Raw genomic sequence first — 17,922 nt, forward strand, 5'->3', positions numbered from 1 at the left:
AGATAAGCACAGTTACTGAGTCATTTTATATATATAATGAATCAGTAATTATATATATTATATATAGAGAGAGACATAGTTCATCTCTAGTTTAGTGTCTAGTAAACTGAATAAACTAAATAGACACACACACATATGTAATTAGTGGACACTAAATGGTCAAGAAGAAAAAAGGAAATTTGATGTCCAAGCAAAATTTACTATAACGTTTTGCAAAATTCTATTCCTCTCACAACTCAATGGTGTTTGTGACTATATATACGTGTATGTAAGTGGACACTAACAGTCTCACTGCCTTATGGATCTTGAACAAGAAATACCACTGTATTATCACGCAAAAAAATACCTCAAGTGGTATTTTTTGCATAACTGTATGGGTTCAGTTTTCATTTAGAAATTACTTATCAAGCAATTATCATGTGCTCACCATTGTGTTATAGATAAGGCAAACAGCATTGAACAAGACAGACATGGCTCCTCCTCACAAGGAATCTAGAATCTAGAATCAATTACATGAACTTATTTGATCATGATTGTAGATATTGCTACTAAGTATTGTAAGAATGCATAGTGGAAGAATTCATTAAGTAGAATAATTTGGTGGAGCAGTAGGGGACACAGGGAATGCTTCCTTGAGAAATGTAAAAGCTGATATTTAAAAAAGAAAAAATTTAGCCAGCCTCAGATGTGTGTGTGTGTGTGTGTGTGTGTGTGTGTGTGTGTGTTGAGGTGGGCAGAGATGTTGAGTACACAGGGATGCAAGAAATTTGCAATGCAAAGGAGAATGTCGGGTTCAAAGTGGATTGGCTTAGCTAAAGGAATTGAAAAAATTACAAAGTGACTAATTTAAAAAGTCAGAGATAAGTGGTTCAAGATGAAACTGGAGTAAGCTGGAGCCAATTAGATATGTGTATTTGTTATTACACATTTTAATGATATAGGAAATAAAGTAATATATAAGACAAATGTTTTATTAGAATAGCTATATTTTTCAAAAGTTTGTTTCTCAAAAGGTGTCAGTGATGTTCAAAATCTATTTATTTGGAACATTATCAGCCAAGTGAGTCATTATGGTATTTGTATGGTCTATATGAAAACAATACACGTTGCATTCAGTTGAAAATTATGTGATTATGCTGCACTTAAAATCAGAGTATGTTTACAAAACTATTACTTTGCCTCCTGGGCCTAGATATATCCAAATGTCATGTTCTCATTTGAAAATCAGTCTACACACAGGTTACTAATCTTCTCTTGAGGTATAGATGACTTTCAGAATCCTTTTGTGTTTCTTTTCTCAATGTTAAAAACTCAAGAAATAAGAAGCCTTCCAAAGAAGCAAGTCTCTTTTTGTTCTTGTTATTTTTATTTTCATATTATTCTGCACAAATGTTTGGTTCATAGCATTGTTTTTCTTTATATTTTCGCCAAAGATATTAATATGTCATATCAAATGCTGACACTTTTATTTCTGAGGAGAAATTAAACAAGAGTGAAGATCTAAAATGAAAAGAGAAAAACTATACATCAGTGATGTTCATATAGCTTGTCTCTGCTGACCGATAGTTATAGAAATAGGATTAAAATTGTGTTTATCTTTGTTCTCTGAGTCACACCATGAAATTTAACTCCAAGTCAAGGATTTGAGTTTTATTGCTTTCTGCTACTTACCTGTATTTGTAATGGTAATGTAATGTAATGGTAATGTAATTACTCTCATTTCCCGGAAGTCTGCTTGTTCATATAGAATAAATAGACTAAAATGTGACCAAATATTGTTACATGGTATTTTTGTCCATTTGGGCAATTATAATAAAATATTATTAACTGAGTGGCTTAAAAGCAATAAAAGTTTATTTCTTTCAATTGGGAAGACTAGGAAGTATAAGATTCCATTTCTAGTGAGGGCTTGCTTCATTGTTCACAGGCGACCATCTTTTCATTGTATCCCCATATTACAGAAGGAGGGAAGGGAGTTTTCTGGAGCCTCTTTGATAAGGGCACCAATCCCATTCATGAGAGCTCTTTCCTCACGACCTAATCAGCTCCCAAAGGCTTTACCTCCTGATACTATCATATTTGGAATTAGTTTTCAATAGATAAATTTTGGGAGATACAAATATTCAGTCTATACAAATAGGCAAATAAAATTATCTGAGATTTAATCAAAATAGAGGGTATACATTCCAAATATAAGCCATCAGATTTTCCTTTGAATTCTTCACCCCAGGAAACTTGTTTGAAGTATTAATGACATTTAATACCTTACAATTAGAGATTGTACCTTGTTGCAATGGCATTATTACAGGGACTGGGGGGAAGGGAGTCTTTCCTCCTGTCAAAAATTCTTAATTCTTTTTGAAATTCAAAGGAAAATAAAACCAAATTTTACATGCGCTTCCATTGCTTGAAAATTACTTCGGCAGAGGCAAGTATGTTGTCACTGACATTTTCAGTGGAGGTACCAACCGATCAAACCACACAAAAGTAACTGGAGGAAAAAGAAAAGAAATCAAAGGAAAATCGTATCCTGCTTTTATCATGGGAAAAGTGTGAGACTAAATTGTTTTCTTTTAACTATTCAGTGAGAAGCTCTGCTTTTATAAATCAAGCCTATTTGCTCAGCATGTTGCTATAGTAGAGATTTATGCTTTTAGAAAAAGATGAAATTCCTTTTGGACCCTTTTTATAACCCGGAATGTATAGATCTTTGAAAAATGGGTCATTATTGCTTTATCCTTACCTCTGATTTAGAATACTTGAAGGTAAAAATGTCTTCTTCGAAAGATTCAACTTTGTTTTGATTTGAATTTTCAGGGACATTCCACTTGTTTTTCATCTCACCCATCAGCTTAAGCCTGCTTACACTGACCATTCACAAATGCTGTATGTAATGCTTCTATATCCCAGCATATTTGATATTAGATCCTGAACCTTTCCAAAGAAAAGAAAAGGTCATTGGAAATTATTTTTGCCTTTGACCTTTCCCAATCAAATGGTTTATATCGTTTATATTGCATGTAAGGTCTAGATGTATATTGAACTATGGACAGTATTAAATATAATCAACAAAATCATGCAAAGCTACTGAATGATATTTTACAAGTAAATATCACCATGAATTTGTAAAGAAATAAAATACATCTTGAGAAATTATTTAAAATAATATACTTCCATTACCACTTTTAGTATGCAACATTTTTATGAAAATCATGAGGTAAAGGAAAAATATAGGCCTAGTCACTGGAGAACCTAAACATTCTGAACTATTTTATACCTAATGGTGGAAGGATTTGGGGAATCATCTGTTAAAAAGGCATTGTCACTGTACTTTATTTAGATGTGTCTTCACAATGTTTCCATTTTCATACTCCTCTGAAGAAATACTGGAGACTGGGTGATTTATAAAAAAAAGAGGTTTAATGGATTCACAGTTACACGAGTGGGGAGGCCTCACATTCATGTCAGAAAGATGAAGGAGGAGCAAAGGCGTGTCTTACATGGTGGCAGGCAAGAGAGCATGTGCAGGGGAACTGCCTTTATAAAACCATCAGGCCTCATGAGACTTATTCACTATATGAGAACACCATGAGAAAAACCTGCCTCCATGATTCAATTACCTCCCACTGGGTGTCTCCCATGACACATGGGGATTATGGGAGCTAGAATTCAAGATGAGATTTGGGTGGGGACACAGCCAAACCATATCCCTGGCCCCTCCCAAATCTCATGCCCTCACATTTCAAAATCAATTATGCCTTCCCAGCAGTTCCCCAAAGTCTTAACTCATTTCAGCATTAACTCAAAAGTCCGCAGTCCAAAGTCTCATCTGAGACAAGGCAAGTCCTTTCTCCCTATGAGCCTATAAAATCAGAAGCAAGGTAGGTACTTCCTAGATTCTGTGGGGGTGCAGGCATTGGGTAAATATATCTCTTCCAAATGGGAGAAATTGGCCAAAATGAAGGGTCTACAGGCCCCATGCAAATTGAAATCCAGTGTGGCAGCCAAATCTTAAAGCTCCAAAATGATCTCCTTTGACTCCATGTTTTACGTCCAGGTCATGCTGATGTAAGAGGAAAGTTCCCATGGTCTTGGGAAGCTCTGCCTCTGTGGCTTTGCAGGGCACAGCCTCCCTCCTGGCTGCTTTCATGGGCTGATGTTAAGTGTCTGTGGCTTTTCCAGGTGCATGGTGGAAGCTGTCAGTGGATCTACCATTCTGGTGTCCGGGGGACAGTGGTCCTCTTCTCACTGCTCCACTAGGTAGTGCCCCAGTGGAGACTCTGTGTGGAGGCTCCCACTCACATTTTCTTTCTGCACTGCCCTAGCAGAAGTTCTCCATGAGGGTTCTGTCCCTGCACCACACCTCTGCCTGGACATTCAGGCATTTTCATACATCCTCTGAAATCTAGGTAGAGGTTTCCAAACCTCAGTACTTGACTTCTATGCACCCACGGGCTCAACACTACACGTAAGCCACCAAGGCTTGGGGCTTGCACCCTCTGAAGCAATGACCTGAGCTGTACATTTGCCCCTTTTAGCCACAGCTAGGATGCAAGGCACTGAGTCTTGAGACTGTGCAAACAGCAAGACCCAGGGCTCAGCCCACAAAAACATTTTTTCCTCCTCGGCCTCCTGGCTTGTGATAGGAAGTGCTGTTGTGAAGATCTCTGACATGCTCTGGAGACATTTTCCTCATTGTCCTGGCAATTAACCTTTGGGTCCTCATTACCTATGCAAATTTCTTCAGCTGGCTTGAATTTCTCCTCAGGACAAGGGTTTTTCTTTTCTATTGCATCGTCAGGCTGAAAATTTTCTGAACTTTTATGCTCTGCTTCCATTTTAAACATAAGTTCCAATTCCAAACCGTATCTTTATAAGTGAATAAAACTGAATGCTTTTAAGAGCACACAAGTCACATCTTGAACACTTTGCTGCTTAGAAGTTTCTTTCACCAGATACTCTAAATCGTCTCTCTGAAGTTCAAAGTTCCACAGATCTGTAGAGCAGGGACAAAATGCTACTAGTCTCTTTGCTAAAACATAGCAATAATTTCCTTTGCTCCAGTTCCCAATAAGTTCCTCTTCTCCATCTGAGACCACCTCAGCCTAGACTTTTTGGTCAAAATCATTCAACAAGCCTCTAGGAAGCTCCAGATTATCCCACATCTTCCTGTCTTTGTCTGAGCCCTCCAAACTGTTACATCCTCTGCCTGTTATCCAGTTCCAAAGTCACTTCCACATTTTCAGGTATCTTAATAACAGTACTCCACTTTACCAGGACTAATTTACTGTTTTAGTCTATTTTCATACTGCTGTGAAGAAATACCCAAGACTGGGTAGTTTATAAAAAAGACAGGTTTAATGGACTCACAATTCCACGTGGCTGGGAGGCCTCACAATCATGGCAGAAGGTGAAGGAGGAGCAAAGGCATGTCTTACATGGTGACAGGCAAGAGACCATCTGCAGGGGAACTGCCCTTTATAAAATCATCAGGTCTTGTGAGACTTATTTAGTCTCATGAGAACAGCATGGGAAAAACCCACTCCCATAATTCAATTACATCCTACTGGGTCCCTCCTGCCACATGTAGGGATTATGGGAGCAACAATCCAAGGTGAGATTCGGGTGGAGACACAGCCAAACCATAACACAGTATATCTGCATATAATTTTGCAACAGAAAAGTCATTCGTTTTTTATTCTAGTAGGAGAACAAAGAATTTAGAGAATAAAGTAGGCATATATTGAATTGAATAAGCACCGTATTATTTTTGATTCATTACCCATACAAGAATAAAGTCTGTCCTGTAATTAAAAAGTTCTCCAGTTTAAAACAGTGCTCACTGAATTAGTAGGCATCTGATATTCTGGGGTAGTAGGAAGATATGACCCCCTTGTGTGGCTACCTTTCTTATTTTCATACTTGTGTCTGCTGCCTACTCTATTTTCTAAATTGTTTTATTGTTGTCGTTAGGTGACCTCTGTTAATCATTGGGAATTCAGTGTTTATGTTCTTGCTTTAGGTGAGTCTCAGCAAGGATCTCCAAAGCTTTTGTTGACTTACATCATACTGTCATACTATATCAATCACACAATTATTCTATTAGTACTAGTCAAATGTTTGAGGACAAATTGTATGTATGTATGTGTGAATGTATTTATGTGTTTGTGATCTTTTTAAAAGTCATTAAAATAATCTATAAAGCTTTGATTTTTCTCCACCTGTCTTGTTTAGACCTTTTTTCCCCCAACCTTTCCCTACTAATAATAACTATACCAATTTTGTGACATGGGGAATTTATTATTAAACAAATAATGAACTGGTTGTAGAGATGTTCAAATCAGTGATGGTTCATTAAAAAATAAAATTGTAAGTGAGGTATATGGTGTTTCCTTTGGAAAGTGCAAAGGGAGGCTTAGCTACAAGTGGTTTATTCTCTGGATGCTAGTTTTGCTTTCTTTTTCTTTTTAATGTTGTTAGGTTGTAAGAATGTGTTAATAGTGCAACAGAAGCTACCAGAACTAAAAACAAGATTTTCTTGACTACCTCATTCTACAGATATTCATAGGAGTGTATGTGATAGGTATTGTGCAAGTAAGCACTGAAGAAATAATAAATACTGCACATAGTAGCATAGTACTTGACCTCATGGAGGGATATTCAGAGTTTGAAGGCAAACTATCAAATTTGCCATTACAGGTTCAGTGCTTCTTTCTAAAGGGCATGTTTCAGGAGCTACAAAAAATATAGTCAAGTGTCCTAATCTAACTTGATGACATCAGGGAATACCTTCTGGGGAAGCAACGTTCCTACCAAGAAGATTCCATTAATTAGTAATGGTTAGTTAATGAAAGATAGAGATGAGGTGGGAAGAAGGGAGAGTATTTCCCATAAAGGAAGCTACATGTGCAAAGTCCCAGAGAGAAGAAAGAAAAGATTTCAAAGAACTGAAAGAAGTCTCATAAGGATAAAAAGAGCAGAGTGGGGCAGTGATGACCATGAGAGGGGCAGGGAGGTAGGAAGGGACCAGATTGTGGAAGTACTTGTAAACTTCACTAAGGGTCTGAGATTTTAATCCTAAGAGAAATGAGAAGGGTTATACTAGACAAGTGACATGATTAGATATTGGCTGATATGTGGAAAATGGGAGTGATTAATTGCAGAGAAGATGCAGAAAGGTCTGTCAATAGACTGTAGTAGTAACTGAGCAAGAGGGATTTGCGACCTAGATTCGGATGGTGTCTGAGAGAATGTGGGTCATTTCTGATGACTGGAAGACTCTAGCATGAAAAACATGAGGAACCACCTAATCATAAAGTTGTCAGAAGTGTTATGCCAGTGTGAGTTGGTATGAGTATTGAGTGACAAATAAGACTATAGAGCAAAGGGTATGTATTTTTTAAAATATTTTGTGATTGCTTTTCCAATTACACATGTCAAACATGCTTATTATATAAAATCACATATAAGCCAAAAACACGTAATCCGTCAATAATCACGCTGTCCTAAAGTAACTAATATTACATTAAAAAAATTTACAAATGTACATATATGCAAACACACAAAAGAGAACACAAATTGTGTACACTTGTAAAAAATGAAGACAGGGTTGGAATTTTGTACTGTTTGTGCCCTTTTAAAAAAATTATTAGTGTAACAAAGCTATATTCCCACGCTATAAAATATTATTTTACAATGTTTTAGTGATCACAGAATACAGAGAAATACATATTAATGTTTTCATTAAACTTTATATTTGCCTTGACTTTGATATTTACATTTTAAATTAAATATTAATGTGTGAACTATTTTCAGTCATACAGACATTCAGATGACAAATTGATGAGGCCTAAAAGATAGTTCTTTTCTATCTCTCCAAAAGTGTGTAATCAGTATTATGCTGGGTTTATTGTGGTAAGTATAATGTATTATAAGAGTAGCAAAAGAAAGCACTTATAAATTATTCTAAATCAGAGGAATAAAATGTAAATCAATTCGTTTATCTTCTCTAACAAAATACTCCAGTCCTTTTATGTAGATAGTACTACCATTCAACATTTCTTTCACCTCTGAGTCCTCATCTGAGCTAATGCCAAAATGTCTTAGCTCAAATTTCAATGTTAGTTAACTCTAATGGAATAGAAAATCTCTTCTTGCATTATACACAACTGAACACCGAGATGGCGTCTCAGATTCTTCCTAAGTGCTTTTACAGATCAAGAAAACACGCGTCTATTTGCAAGCAATATTCAAGGTCAATTTAAACAGTGTTTCCAGCAGGTAATTTTTTATGCAAAGAAGCAGGACTCTCACTTAGGTTAGATCTATGAATAGGGGCCACTGTTTGTGGCTTATATTTGTTCCTTAAGCTGTCATGCTTTTAAAGAAAAACTTAATAAAAAGCAGATATTTGACTATATAAAAACATACATATAATTATTTTTTCAAATGCTATTTGCTTCAACATGTTAAGCTTTAAATGCAACTCAAGGACACTCAAATAAAGTCACTTTTGTCAAAGCCTTTTCCTGTAATAACATATCTGGATGATGCAAGATACATTCTCTTGTGATGTCCAAGTGATTGATAAATCAATTTGTGTGAAATACACAAGAACTATTTGGACTTTGTTGTTTTCTTAAATGAGGTGAATAAGAATTTCTGTTATCTGACTAGGAAATAAAGTATGCTAGGCCTATTTTAGATGCTTCAGTGTACCAAAGATGGTATTAAGTTTGGTGATCATAAATTATTAATCTGGAATAAGAGGTTGAATGTATTTTGAAAACTTAAACCTGTTTCACCTGAACATGTTTAACTAGTTAATAAGAAACATCAAAAAGACAAAACCCTGAGGTCAATGGTCATTTTTTGTAAAGCTATTATATGCTGTTTAAATTGGTTGTTCGGGTCTGTCTATAACATAAGTTTAATAACCTAGCTCAAATGCAGATTTCTAATTTTCAATTAACATAGGAATAATTTTGTTTGCTAAAATAAAATAAATGAATGAATGACAAGTCTGAAACATGAAATGTTCTAGGTAGAACTTTTTAAAATTCCAAATTTCAAAAAATCATGTGGCAACTGTATAGCTCAAGCTTTAAGTATTAACTTTTAACCTTTGACCTTACAGATTTTAACCAATGAAATGTCTCTTTAAACTTTAAAGGAAACAATGATAACGAGCGCCTGGCGATTGCTAGACAGCGAATTCCATATCGACTTGGTCGAGTAGTTGATGAATGGCTACTCGACAAAGGTAAAAAACATTGATTAAAACTTCAAATAAAAAAATAATTTGAACATAACCAAGTAGTACTTCATTGTAACACTAATAAACATAAAAAATAAATTTTCCGTAAAACTAAATTAAAAACAACTTTAAAACAGTAAAATGTAGATAGTAATATTTGCATACCTTGTATAATAATTTCTATACATTTTTAGACGTACCAGCTGTTTAATAATCTTACCCAGTTAACTTAAGGTTAAAGGGACTGTTAAATATAATCCACTAACTCAATCTATGAGGGTACTCACAGCAAGCATTAACCCAAAATGATAAATCATTCATAGATTATATTACATGTTCCAGCCTCTAAATTATTAACTAAAATATATGTAGTTCTGATATCTTTATTATGGTCCTGAAAAAAAAAAAAAAAACTCTTTGTTTAAACTCTAGGAATCTTAAATAGCGGGCAATATGAATTGCCGGTCATAATGAAGTCCCTTTAACGTTTGCAAACTTCTAAGAGGATTTGGGAACAAGCCCTAATTAAAACTGAACTTAAAGTTGTGTGCATGCTTTTATGAGCAGAGAGCAATCTGCTAAAACTGGATACTCAATTTGATGATAATGGTACTGTTGTTAAGGATTGCTGTTTGATGGAAATGTGCCATAATTTCTCCATCGGTTTGTGTATCATTCCTGAAGCCGCTTTTTACATCTGAAGCTATTTTTTTTTTCATTTTGTTTTGTTTTGATAGACTTGCTGAAAGCCAATCAGAAAAATATTTTTGGAATTTTTTTGTCTCTGACATGCTCAGTGTAAACCATGCATTTCTTTTCAGTGCGATTGCCGGAAAAATAGAATAATTCAAATAACAATGAATGATTGCCTTTAAAAAATAAACAGCACTAAAGAATAACATATAGATATATGTGGACATTATGTGAATTATGAAATTTTTACCATAAAATTTAAATTAGATTTCAGCTGCTACGTATTAGTTTCTGTCAGTGGTAATTTCAGAATGACAAATACTTGAAATGTTATCTTACATTTTTAAAATTTAACAATTTAGACTTAAGACACCAACAATATAAGATCTTGATGTAAAAGGGAAAAGGGATCCACTAAAAACTGATTTGTAATACATATCTTTGATTGGTCTTTTAGCAAAAGCACTACATTTATAATAAGTTGAGAATTTACAAGTATTTGCCAGTAATTATGCATTTCATGGACACCTCATTTATAAGCAATGAATTATGAGTCAAATGCCTCTCTTATAGTTTATTGCTCTCATTATTCACCCCATGAAAGATCTGTTTTATCATCCGTTGTAGATATAGAGTTCGCAATCAACATTTTTGCATGTATGTAATATTATTTTTACAGGGCGTCAGCTCACAATCTTCAATAGCCAAGCAACCATAATAATTGGCGGGAAAGAGCAGGGCCAGCCCTTCCAGGGCCAGCTCTCTGGGCTTTACTACAATGGCTTGAAAGTTCTGAATATGGCAGCCGAAAACGATGCCAACATCGCCATAGTGGGAAATGTGAGACTGGTTGGTGAAGTGCCTTCCTCTATGACAACTGAGTCGACAGCCACTGCCATGCAATCAGAGATGTCCACATCAATTATGGAGACTACCACGACCCTGGCTACTAGCACAGCCAGAAGAGGAAAGCCCCCGACAAAAGAACCCGTTAGCCAGGTGAGCCTGTGGATTTTATTCCTTCATTTTCATCCGATATTATTTATGATAGTGGGCTTTTCTGCATATATGTCTTTTGTAAAATGGAACATTTTTCTGATCTCAGGCACTACAGCTTCCTTGGAGACTAGCTTAACATAATGCATTCCGTTTGAATATGAAATGTGTATATGTTGTTCATTAGAGGTTTGTGGACTTTTACAAAAGATTTTGTTTTGGTTTGTTAGATGCTAAATGATAGTATTGATTCCATAACCCTCCTCTGGTCCAAGCTGAGTGGATTGTCTGCTAGTTAAGTAGGATTTTCACTTTTTAGTTTAAATGAACAAGTTAATGAAATATTTGAAAACCTTATCTGTTTAAGCTCAGCACTTCAAAATGAAATCAAGGCAAATTTAATCTTAAAAGAGATATTTCAATAGTACAATACTTCTATAGTATTTTGAAGTTTAAAGGTTTGAATTGATAGCCAGCCATGTGGCTTTCTTGGTGAATGATGGGTCTACTCTTTCACTATTTGTTTAAAAATAAAAAAATATTCTATTGGTTTATCTGAGCACACAAACCCAAAATACGGGATATTTTGTATATGTGATTAATTGCCCTCACCTGGAATTAACTGTAAGTAGCTTATTTCAGTCTTGTGCCTAAAATTTTTGAAGGATATAATTTTTAAATGTGGCATTTGCACAACTTGGAAGTATGTTAATTCAATCAAGACGTAATTATTGATTGCCTACTACATTTCAGGCACTGGTTTGGATATTGGTGTTCCATCAATGAAGAACACAGGAAAAAAAAAAAACCTTATTCGAAATGCTGTTAGATGCTGTTCAAATGCCATTAGATTCCTGTTGGTATTTATAGCCTTTGTACGTATCCAGTTGTTAATTTTTTCAGAATTGTATATTATCTGTGATCCAGAATTAATTGTTTCATTTTGTTCTGTTTTACTGATAGTGAGTATATTCAGTAGGTGCCATTTAAACCTTTTCCAAATACACGATCCCTACTTTTCCAGAAAAGTGCGTTCTGAAGAAGCAAGAATGATAATTATATTTAAATTTGCTTTTACTTCTTGCATTTGAAACAGACCTGCATCCAATTTGGGAGGAAAATAATAGGAGGCAAATTCTGTTTGTATCAGCACCCTAAATATGAATTAACATATGTTTCCCAGAAAATGAAGAAAATAGACTCTGATTTTTACTTTGAATGGAAAAGGGTGAGAGGAACAGAATAGATGAAGAGAAAATGTCCTAGAAGAGGGATGGGCGAAAAATACAAAAAATGCAAGTTAAATGTAGTGTTGGATATATTGTACCTACTTCTGCACTTATTTTCGTTTTTCCCTCTTCTCTTTTCTTTTCCTATTTGCATTTGGCTACAAAATAAAATGGGATGTCTTATAGGATGTTCACAAATATATATTTATTGATCACTCTCTACATGTGCCAGATACTTTTCTAGGCATGAGGTTATATTGGTAACAGCAAATAAAAACCACTGCCCTCAAGGAATATACATTTTAGTAGGACTGTTTGCCTGCAATGTGATCCTTTTGTTGATTTTCTCTCTTGTTAGGATTTATAAGGTTGCCAATAACATCAAAGCACTTAGTTTCTTGGATAAAGACTTGTGACTTTAGAAAGATTTATGCTTGCCCAATAGCTCCATTTAACATTCTTTGCTAATGTTTCATTAATGATTTGTTACTGCTGTAGATTTATAGTTCACTTACTGATAGCAAGTTATTACAGTAAATCTGATACAGGAAAAATGAAACTCAAATAAATTGATAGACTTTCCTTTATCTAAAATAATTCACAGGAGGACATTCAGAGTTAGGAATGCTTTCATCAATATAATTGGAAATAATCAGGTATTTTTCTTAGTAGTCTTGTTTTATCATTAGTGAAATTACAGTTGCCAAATCTCCTATATAAACCAGACATGTCTCAAAAGAAGAAAAGAAATTATCAGCATTGGTTTTATGTATTTTGTCAATTAGTAACATATATTAAGAAATATTATTTTTAAGTACAAAATAGCTGTTTCATTTGAAAGCTAAATACCTAGAAATGCAGAAATAAATATTTATGCATTTTATAATATTAATGCAAAAGGTAAACAGTTAACTGCTCATTAATTGCCAATGAAAAGAGCCTCTTTTATTATAAGCTATTACATGTTTGAAGACAGCAGCAGTTTATAGATGTAAATGATCTAATTAATTAGTGAATACTTGGTTCATTTGAGGAGATATTGACTTAAATAAAAGATTATTAGGTTCATTTAAAAATGGATATTTAAAATTGTTAGCTTTGTAATAAACCAATGACAGTAATTAAAGAATTTCACTTAATATGTTACAAGTATTCAGTTGTAGCAACAGTATTTTAAAGTTGGGATAATAGTTTTTAAAAGTTTCTTAAGTAGTGAGATATATATATGAATACAGGTAACAACACATGTGTGTATGGGGAGAAAACATTAGGGAAGGAAACAATTTACTTATATTTGAGTAATGGAATAATTTGTTGAAAATTTTCTATAATTCATCATTGACTTTTCAATTGTCTTCTAAATACAGTAATATTTAAACCAGGAAGTTTAAATATGAGATAAATTTCTAATGTTAATTTCGAAAGTGTAACCTTTGACCTATTTTTGCAGGTTGGATGAAGCGGTCCCTTTAAATGTTGTCCATAGTGACCATATCTGCCTGCTTTTATCAACTGTCTTACTAAATTGTGTATCAGAAAGGGTCATTTCATTTTTCAAAAGCCACACTGGACTGTTTTCTCAATCAAAGTGCATTTTTCTCAGTGATAACACGGAGCCACTTAAGCTACAATGGCAATGTACCTTGGGGTGATTGCATGTTTTAAAACTATGGAAACAGATTTTTGGTCAGGCAGAATTAAATTGGACTCATTTCAAATAGATGAGATGAGGTTTGTTCAGCCATCCTGCAGGGATAGTAATAAGGAAGAAATGTATTTCAGTTTTCACAGACTCAGAGAATATAGGAGTGTTCATCAAAATATCCTCCATAAAGTCCTGTTTATATTCCTAGTTAAAATAAATATCCTTTAAAAAGTAAAAAAAAAAAAAAATTTTTCCTTTGAATGATAATCAATTTTCAGCCCAATGTTTACTTTAGAAAGATGTGATTTATATCAAGAAATAATAAGGACATTTACCAAAACTTCTGATCAAATGGTTCCTTTTTAATGTGAATATAACAAGATTGATAGTACTTTTTATGTGGATTACATAAAATTTATAAAATTTATAAAATTCATTTTACTTGGAATATTTAATTTTTAAATGTTTCCATAAGGCCTTCTCATTTTATGGAACTTTCCAGAAGGCTAATCTCAGAAAGCAAATATTTGCAAAAACTATTGATAGTATAAAGTTCTTTGAGATTCTGAGAGCTTCTTGGCATGCAGCAGGAGTATCATGCAAGTTTTTTGGCTGCTAAATGTTCCCCCTCTTCTAAATAAACTTGCAGTGTCTTATGAGATGAGCACATATAAGCCAACATGAAGAGGACAACACTTGCTTCCTGTGCCTGTCCACATAGAAAGGAAAATTGAACTGTGCTGTTTCTTTTAAGACCAAGCTTGTGACATCGTTTCTGGAATGTCTTTTATAGCACATTTTATGATCTTTTTGTTCTTTCCTTCGAGAATATTTTACAAGCTACATACATACTGTAGAGAATACATACATACTGTAGAGAGATTGTAGTATAATGGAAAGAGCATGGTGAACGAGGAGACCTGGTTTCCACTTTCAATACAACCACCTACCTCGTCATGTGACTTGGACAACTTGGGTCACATCATTGTACTTTGGCCTTGCTGCCTCTGAAAATAAGTAGGTTGAGCTAGGAAACTCTTGAGTTGTACTCAGCTCTAAGATTTCTTTGATTCTAATGATGATGCTCTTAATTAGGTCTTCTCATGATTATTTACCAAAACATAGATTTCACCTCTGTCTTCCATCATGTGGCCATGCAGCCCAGTTGTCCTGGATAGTACCTGTGCATATCTGATGTTCAGTGTAATTATTAATAGTATATTTTTGACTCTCAAAAGTATCCCATTTGGTCTATAAATTATATTATACTCTACTTTTACAGCATATCCAAAATTTACCTTTGCAAGAAAAGCATACTTCATAAGAATAATGCATATTCTGTCCTATTCTTTGTATTCAGAGCAAAATTTGTTTCTGGTATCCTTGCCTGGTTTTTAGAATCTGTAACTTTTTTATTTTCTTTTCATCTTGTTTCAAAAATCTTGAGAGATCTTTTGAAAAAGAGAGAGAATAAAATTTTGAGAGATTCTGGTTTTTGACTGGAGGGACTATAGTTTGCAACTTTTGGGAAGAAATTAAATTATAAAGTGAGACAGAATCAGTAAATATGAGTGAAATGTATTGGAGCAGTTCCATGGTTTCAGTTAGGCATTTTTTCAGGGTGGAGTTAGCAAACCTACTCAAGGAAAGGAACTATTGAGAGTTCAAGAAATATTATTGGTAGATTGTCAGAGACATTCATTTCACATATGAGACATCCTATTAAAGTCAGTGGCATTTGATTCCCAGTTGGGTTTTCTGAAAAAGAACCCAATTAATGTTCATGCAAGAAAATAATATTTGAATATATTGGACACTTCCATTGCTTGCTTGGAGGCTTTGGAGGTACTCATGAAAAATGAATATTATTTGTTTGAAAAATGTAAGCAGAATTCACACACATTTCCTTGAAAAATACTTAGAGCTAACAAAATACACTTTGCAACTTCAAAGAACAAAATTTTATTTTTATTAAAAATATTAATTAACCTTAGCTGTAGCTTCACTATTAAAAAATGGTAGCATTACTTATAATTATATATGTTCCTGATAACCACTGTGCATTTTAAAAATACTGGTGACATGAATAATTAATTTATTTTCCTTAGTCCAATCATTCTTCTGAATTCACTTAAATTAATGTACATTTTTACAGCAAATTTTATTGCATATTTCAAAGAAAAACACTTTGGTGTATATTTTAAAATATATACAAAGGCATGTTCTCCTGAACTTAATGTGCCTGGTGAGAAGAGCATAATGTATTGTAATTTTAAAAGTGTGTAAGCAACAGTTATTCAGAATTTGTTTTTCTCCTCTCATTACTGGCAAGAAAAAGTGCTAGAGCAATGCATTTTAAAGGACTTTTTTTTTTTTAAGTTCTGCATGGTGCATTTTCTTTGGGGTCTGGATTTTTTACTAGATGACAAAATGCTCTATTGGTAGATGCAATCTTGGTTTTGAGATGTCTTCTCACAAAGCTAGTCTGAGATAAATATATTCATCTATCCATTCATTCATTCACTTAACCAAGTTTGATGAGCACTTGCTATATCTCAGGTACCTTTCTACTACGTTTCTAGTCTGTAGAAATACAGCATTGAACAAAATTAGACTTTTCTGCACCGAACTTATGTTCTAGTTGGAGAAGATGGGCAATAGACAAGAAAACAAACAGTGTGGGATGTCAAACTCCGCAGGAAAAAAAAAAAAAAAACAGAGGAAGGAAGAGGGGGATGCCTGTGTGTGGAAGGGAACCACGAAATGGAACTCTCTTTTGAATAGATGTGCATAAAGTATTCGAGATGTAGGTATCAATTACATAAATCTTTGATATATTAATCTTCAGGCGTTTCTTCAGACCCAGCAGGATTGCACCCTGTATGGATAGTGCCACTGGCGGCATTAGCTTTCTTAGGAAACTTGAAGCCAGGGAAAAGAACAAAAGCAACACCAAGATATACTTTACCTGCTCCTAACCTCTAGAAGGACCTAGCCTCTGTGGTCCTCTGGCTTCTAATAAATATTTTGCTAATTAAATCAGAAGTTTAATCATATCCTGCAGAATATATATATATATATATATACATGTGTTCCTCAGACATATCCTGAGAACATATATCCTGCAGAACATATATATCTATATCTCTGAGGAAGAGCTGGAAACTCAAAAAGTACGACTTTGTATTATTATTCCTCTTCAAAAAGGAGAAAATTGAGGCATAGAAAAGCTAACTTACCCAAGGCTATGCTGCTCACTTTTTTTCAGGATACATTGAAGTGATCTATCTTCTGCCCTATGTATTGCCTTTATTCAGAATCTCATCACCTCCTGCTTTCTCGTAGTCTTAACCACCTCCATTGTGATCTCCACCCAACTGTCAAACTATTCTTTTGAAAATGCAAATACAATCATATTGTTCCCTTCCTTAATGCATCCATATACAATCATTCTATGTGATAGACTGAAAAGTTTAGCCCTCAGAAATGGGAACCATTTGTCCAAGGTCACATAGTAAGTGTTTGAGTCATGAGTGAAGTTTAGTTTTGTATCATGTATTACTCCTTCTAATAGTATCTATTTAGGCATTGCCTATAAATATGGTTCCATGCTGGACTCCTAACATGGTCAGATGATGGGGCCCTGTGTTCTGGGAGTCTAAGGTCTGAAAGCTTGTGTGGATGTTGGAGCACTATGCATAGTGGTCAAGGGCATTGACTCCAGAAGCCAAAATGCCCACCTATATCCCAGCATTGTGTTTACCACATGCTAGCTGTGAGTTACTTACACCTCAGTTTCCCACCTCATAAATTTATTGTGAGGATTATAGGAGTCAAGAGTATAAGAACCATATGAAATGATGGCCACTTCACCAATTTTTAACTATAAAAAATAGAAATTTTGTATGTTCATCCTAAAATATAAAGAAATGTTCAAAGTACCTGTCACAGGTGAGCACCATACATCTGAAAGTCATGTCTGAGAAGCATTCCACAGGTACACACTGTAAATTAAAGCATCTTTCTTACCTTTAAAGCTATTTTCTTTTTTTCCTTTTTTATTTTTTTATTTATTTTATTTATTTTTTATTTATTTTTTTTTT

General features: G+C 34.3%; 1 protein-coding gene across 24 annotated transcripts in view; it reads left to right on the forward strand.

Annotated features, from left to right (window-relative positions):
- The window catches only part of NRXN1 (neurexin 1), a 1,136,507-nt gene that overhangs the window by 990,963 nt on the left and 127,622 nt on the right, over positions 1-17,922 (forward strand). For 14 of the 24 annotated variants that reach the window (XM_058429190.1, XM_032178109.2, XM_058429193.1 and 11 more), the window contains 2 exons: positions 9,173-9,262; positions 10,629-10,948. In XM_058429190.1, the coding sequence (XP_058285173.1) occupies positions 9,173-9,262; positions 10,629-10,948 (410 nt within the window). The remainder of the gene's footprint in view (positions 1-9,172; positions 9,263-10,628; positions 10,949-17,922) is intronic. The other 10 variants (XM_058429196.1, XM_058429197.1, XM_058429198.1 and 7 more) reach the window with 1 other exon arrangement.

The sequence above is a fragment of the Hylobates moloch genome, unplaced genomic scaffold, assembly GCF_009828535.3.
Source record: "Hylobates moloch isolate HMO894 unplaced genomic scaffold, HMol_V3 SCAFFOLD_15, whole genome shotgun sequence".
Lineage (NCBI taxonomy): Eukaryota > Metazoa > Chordata > Mammalia > Primates > Hylobatidae > Hylobates > Hylobates moloch.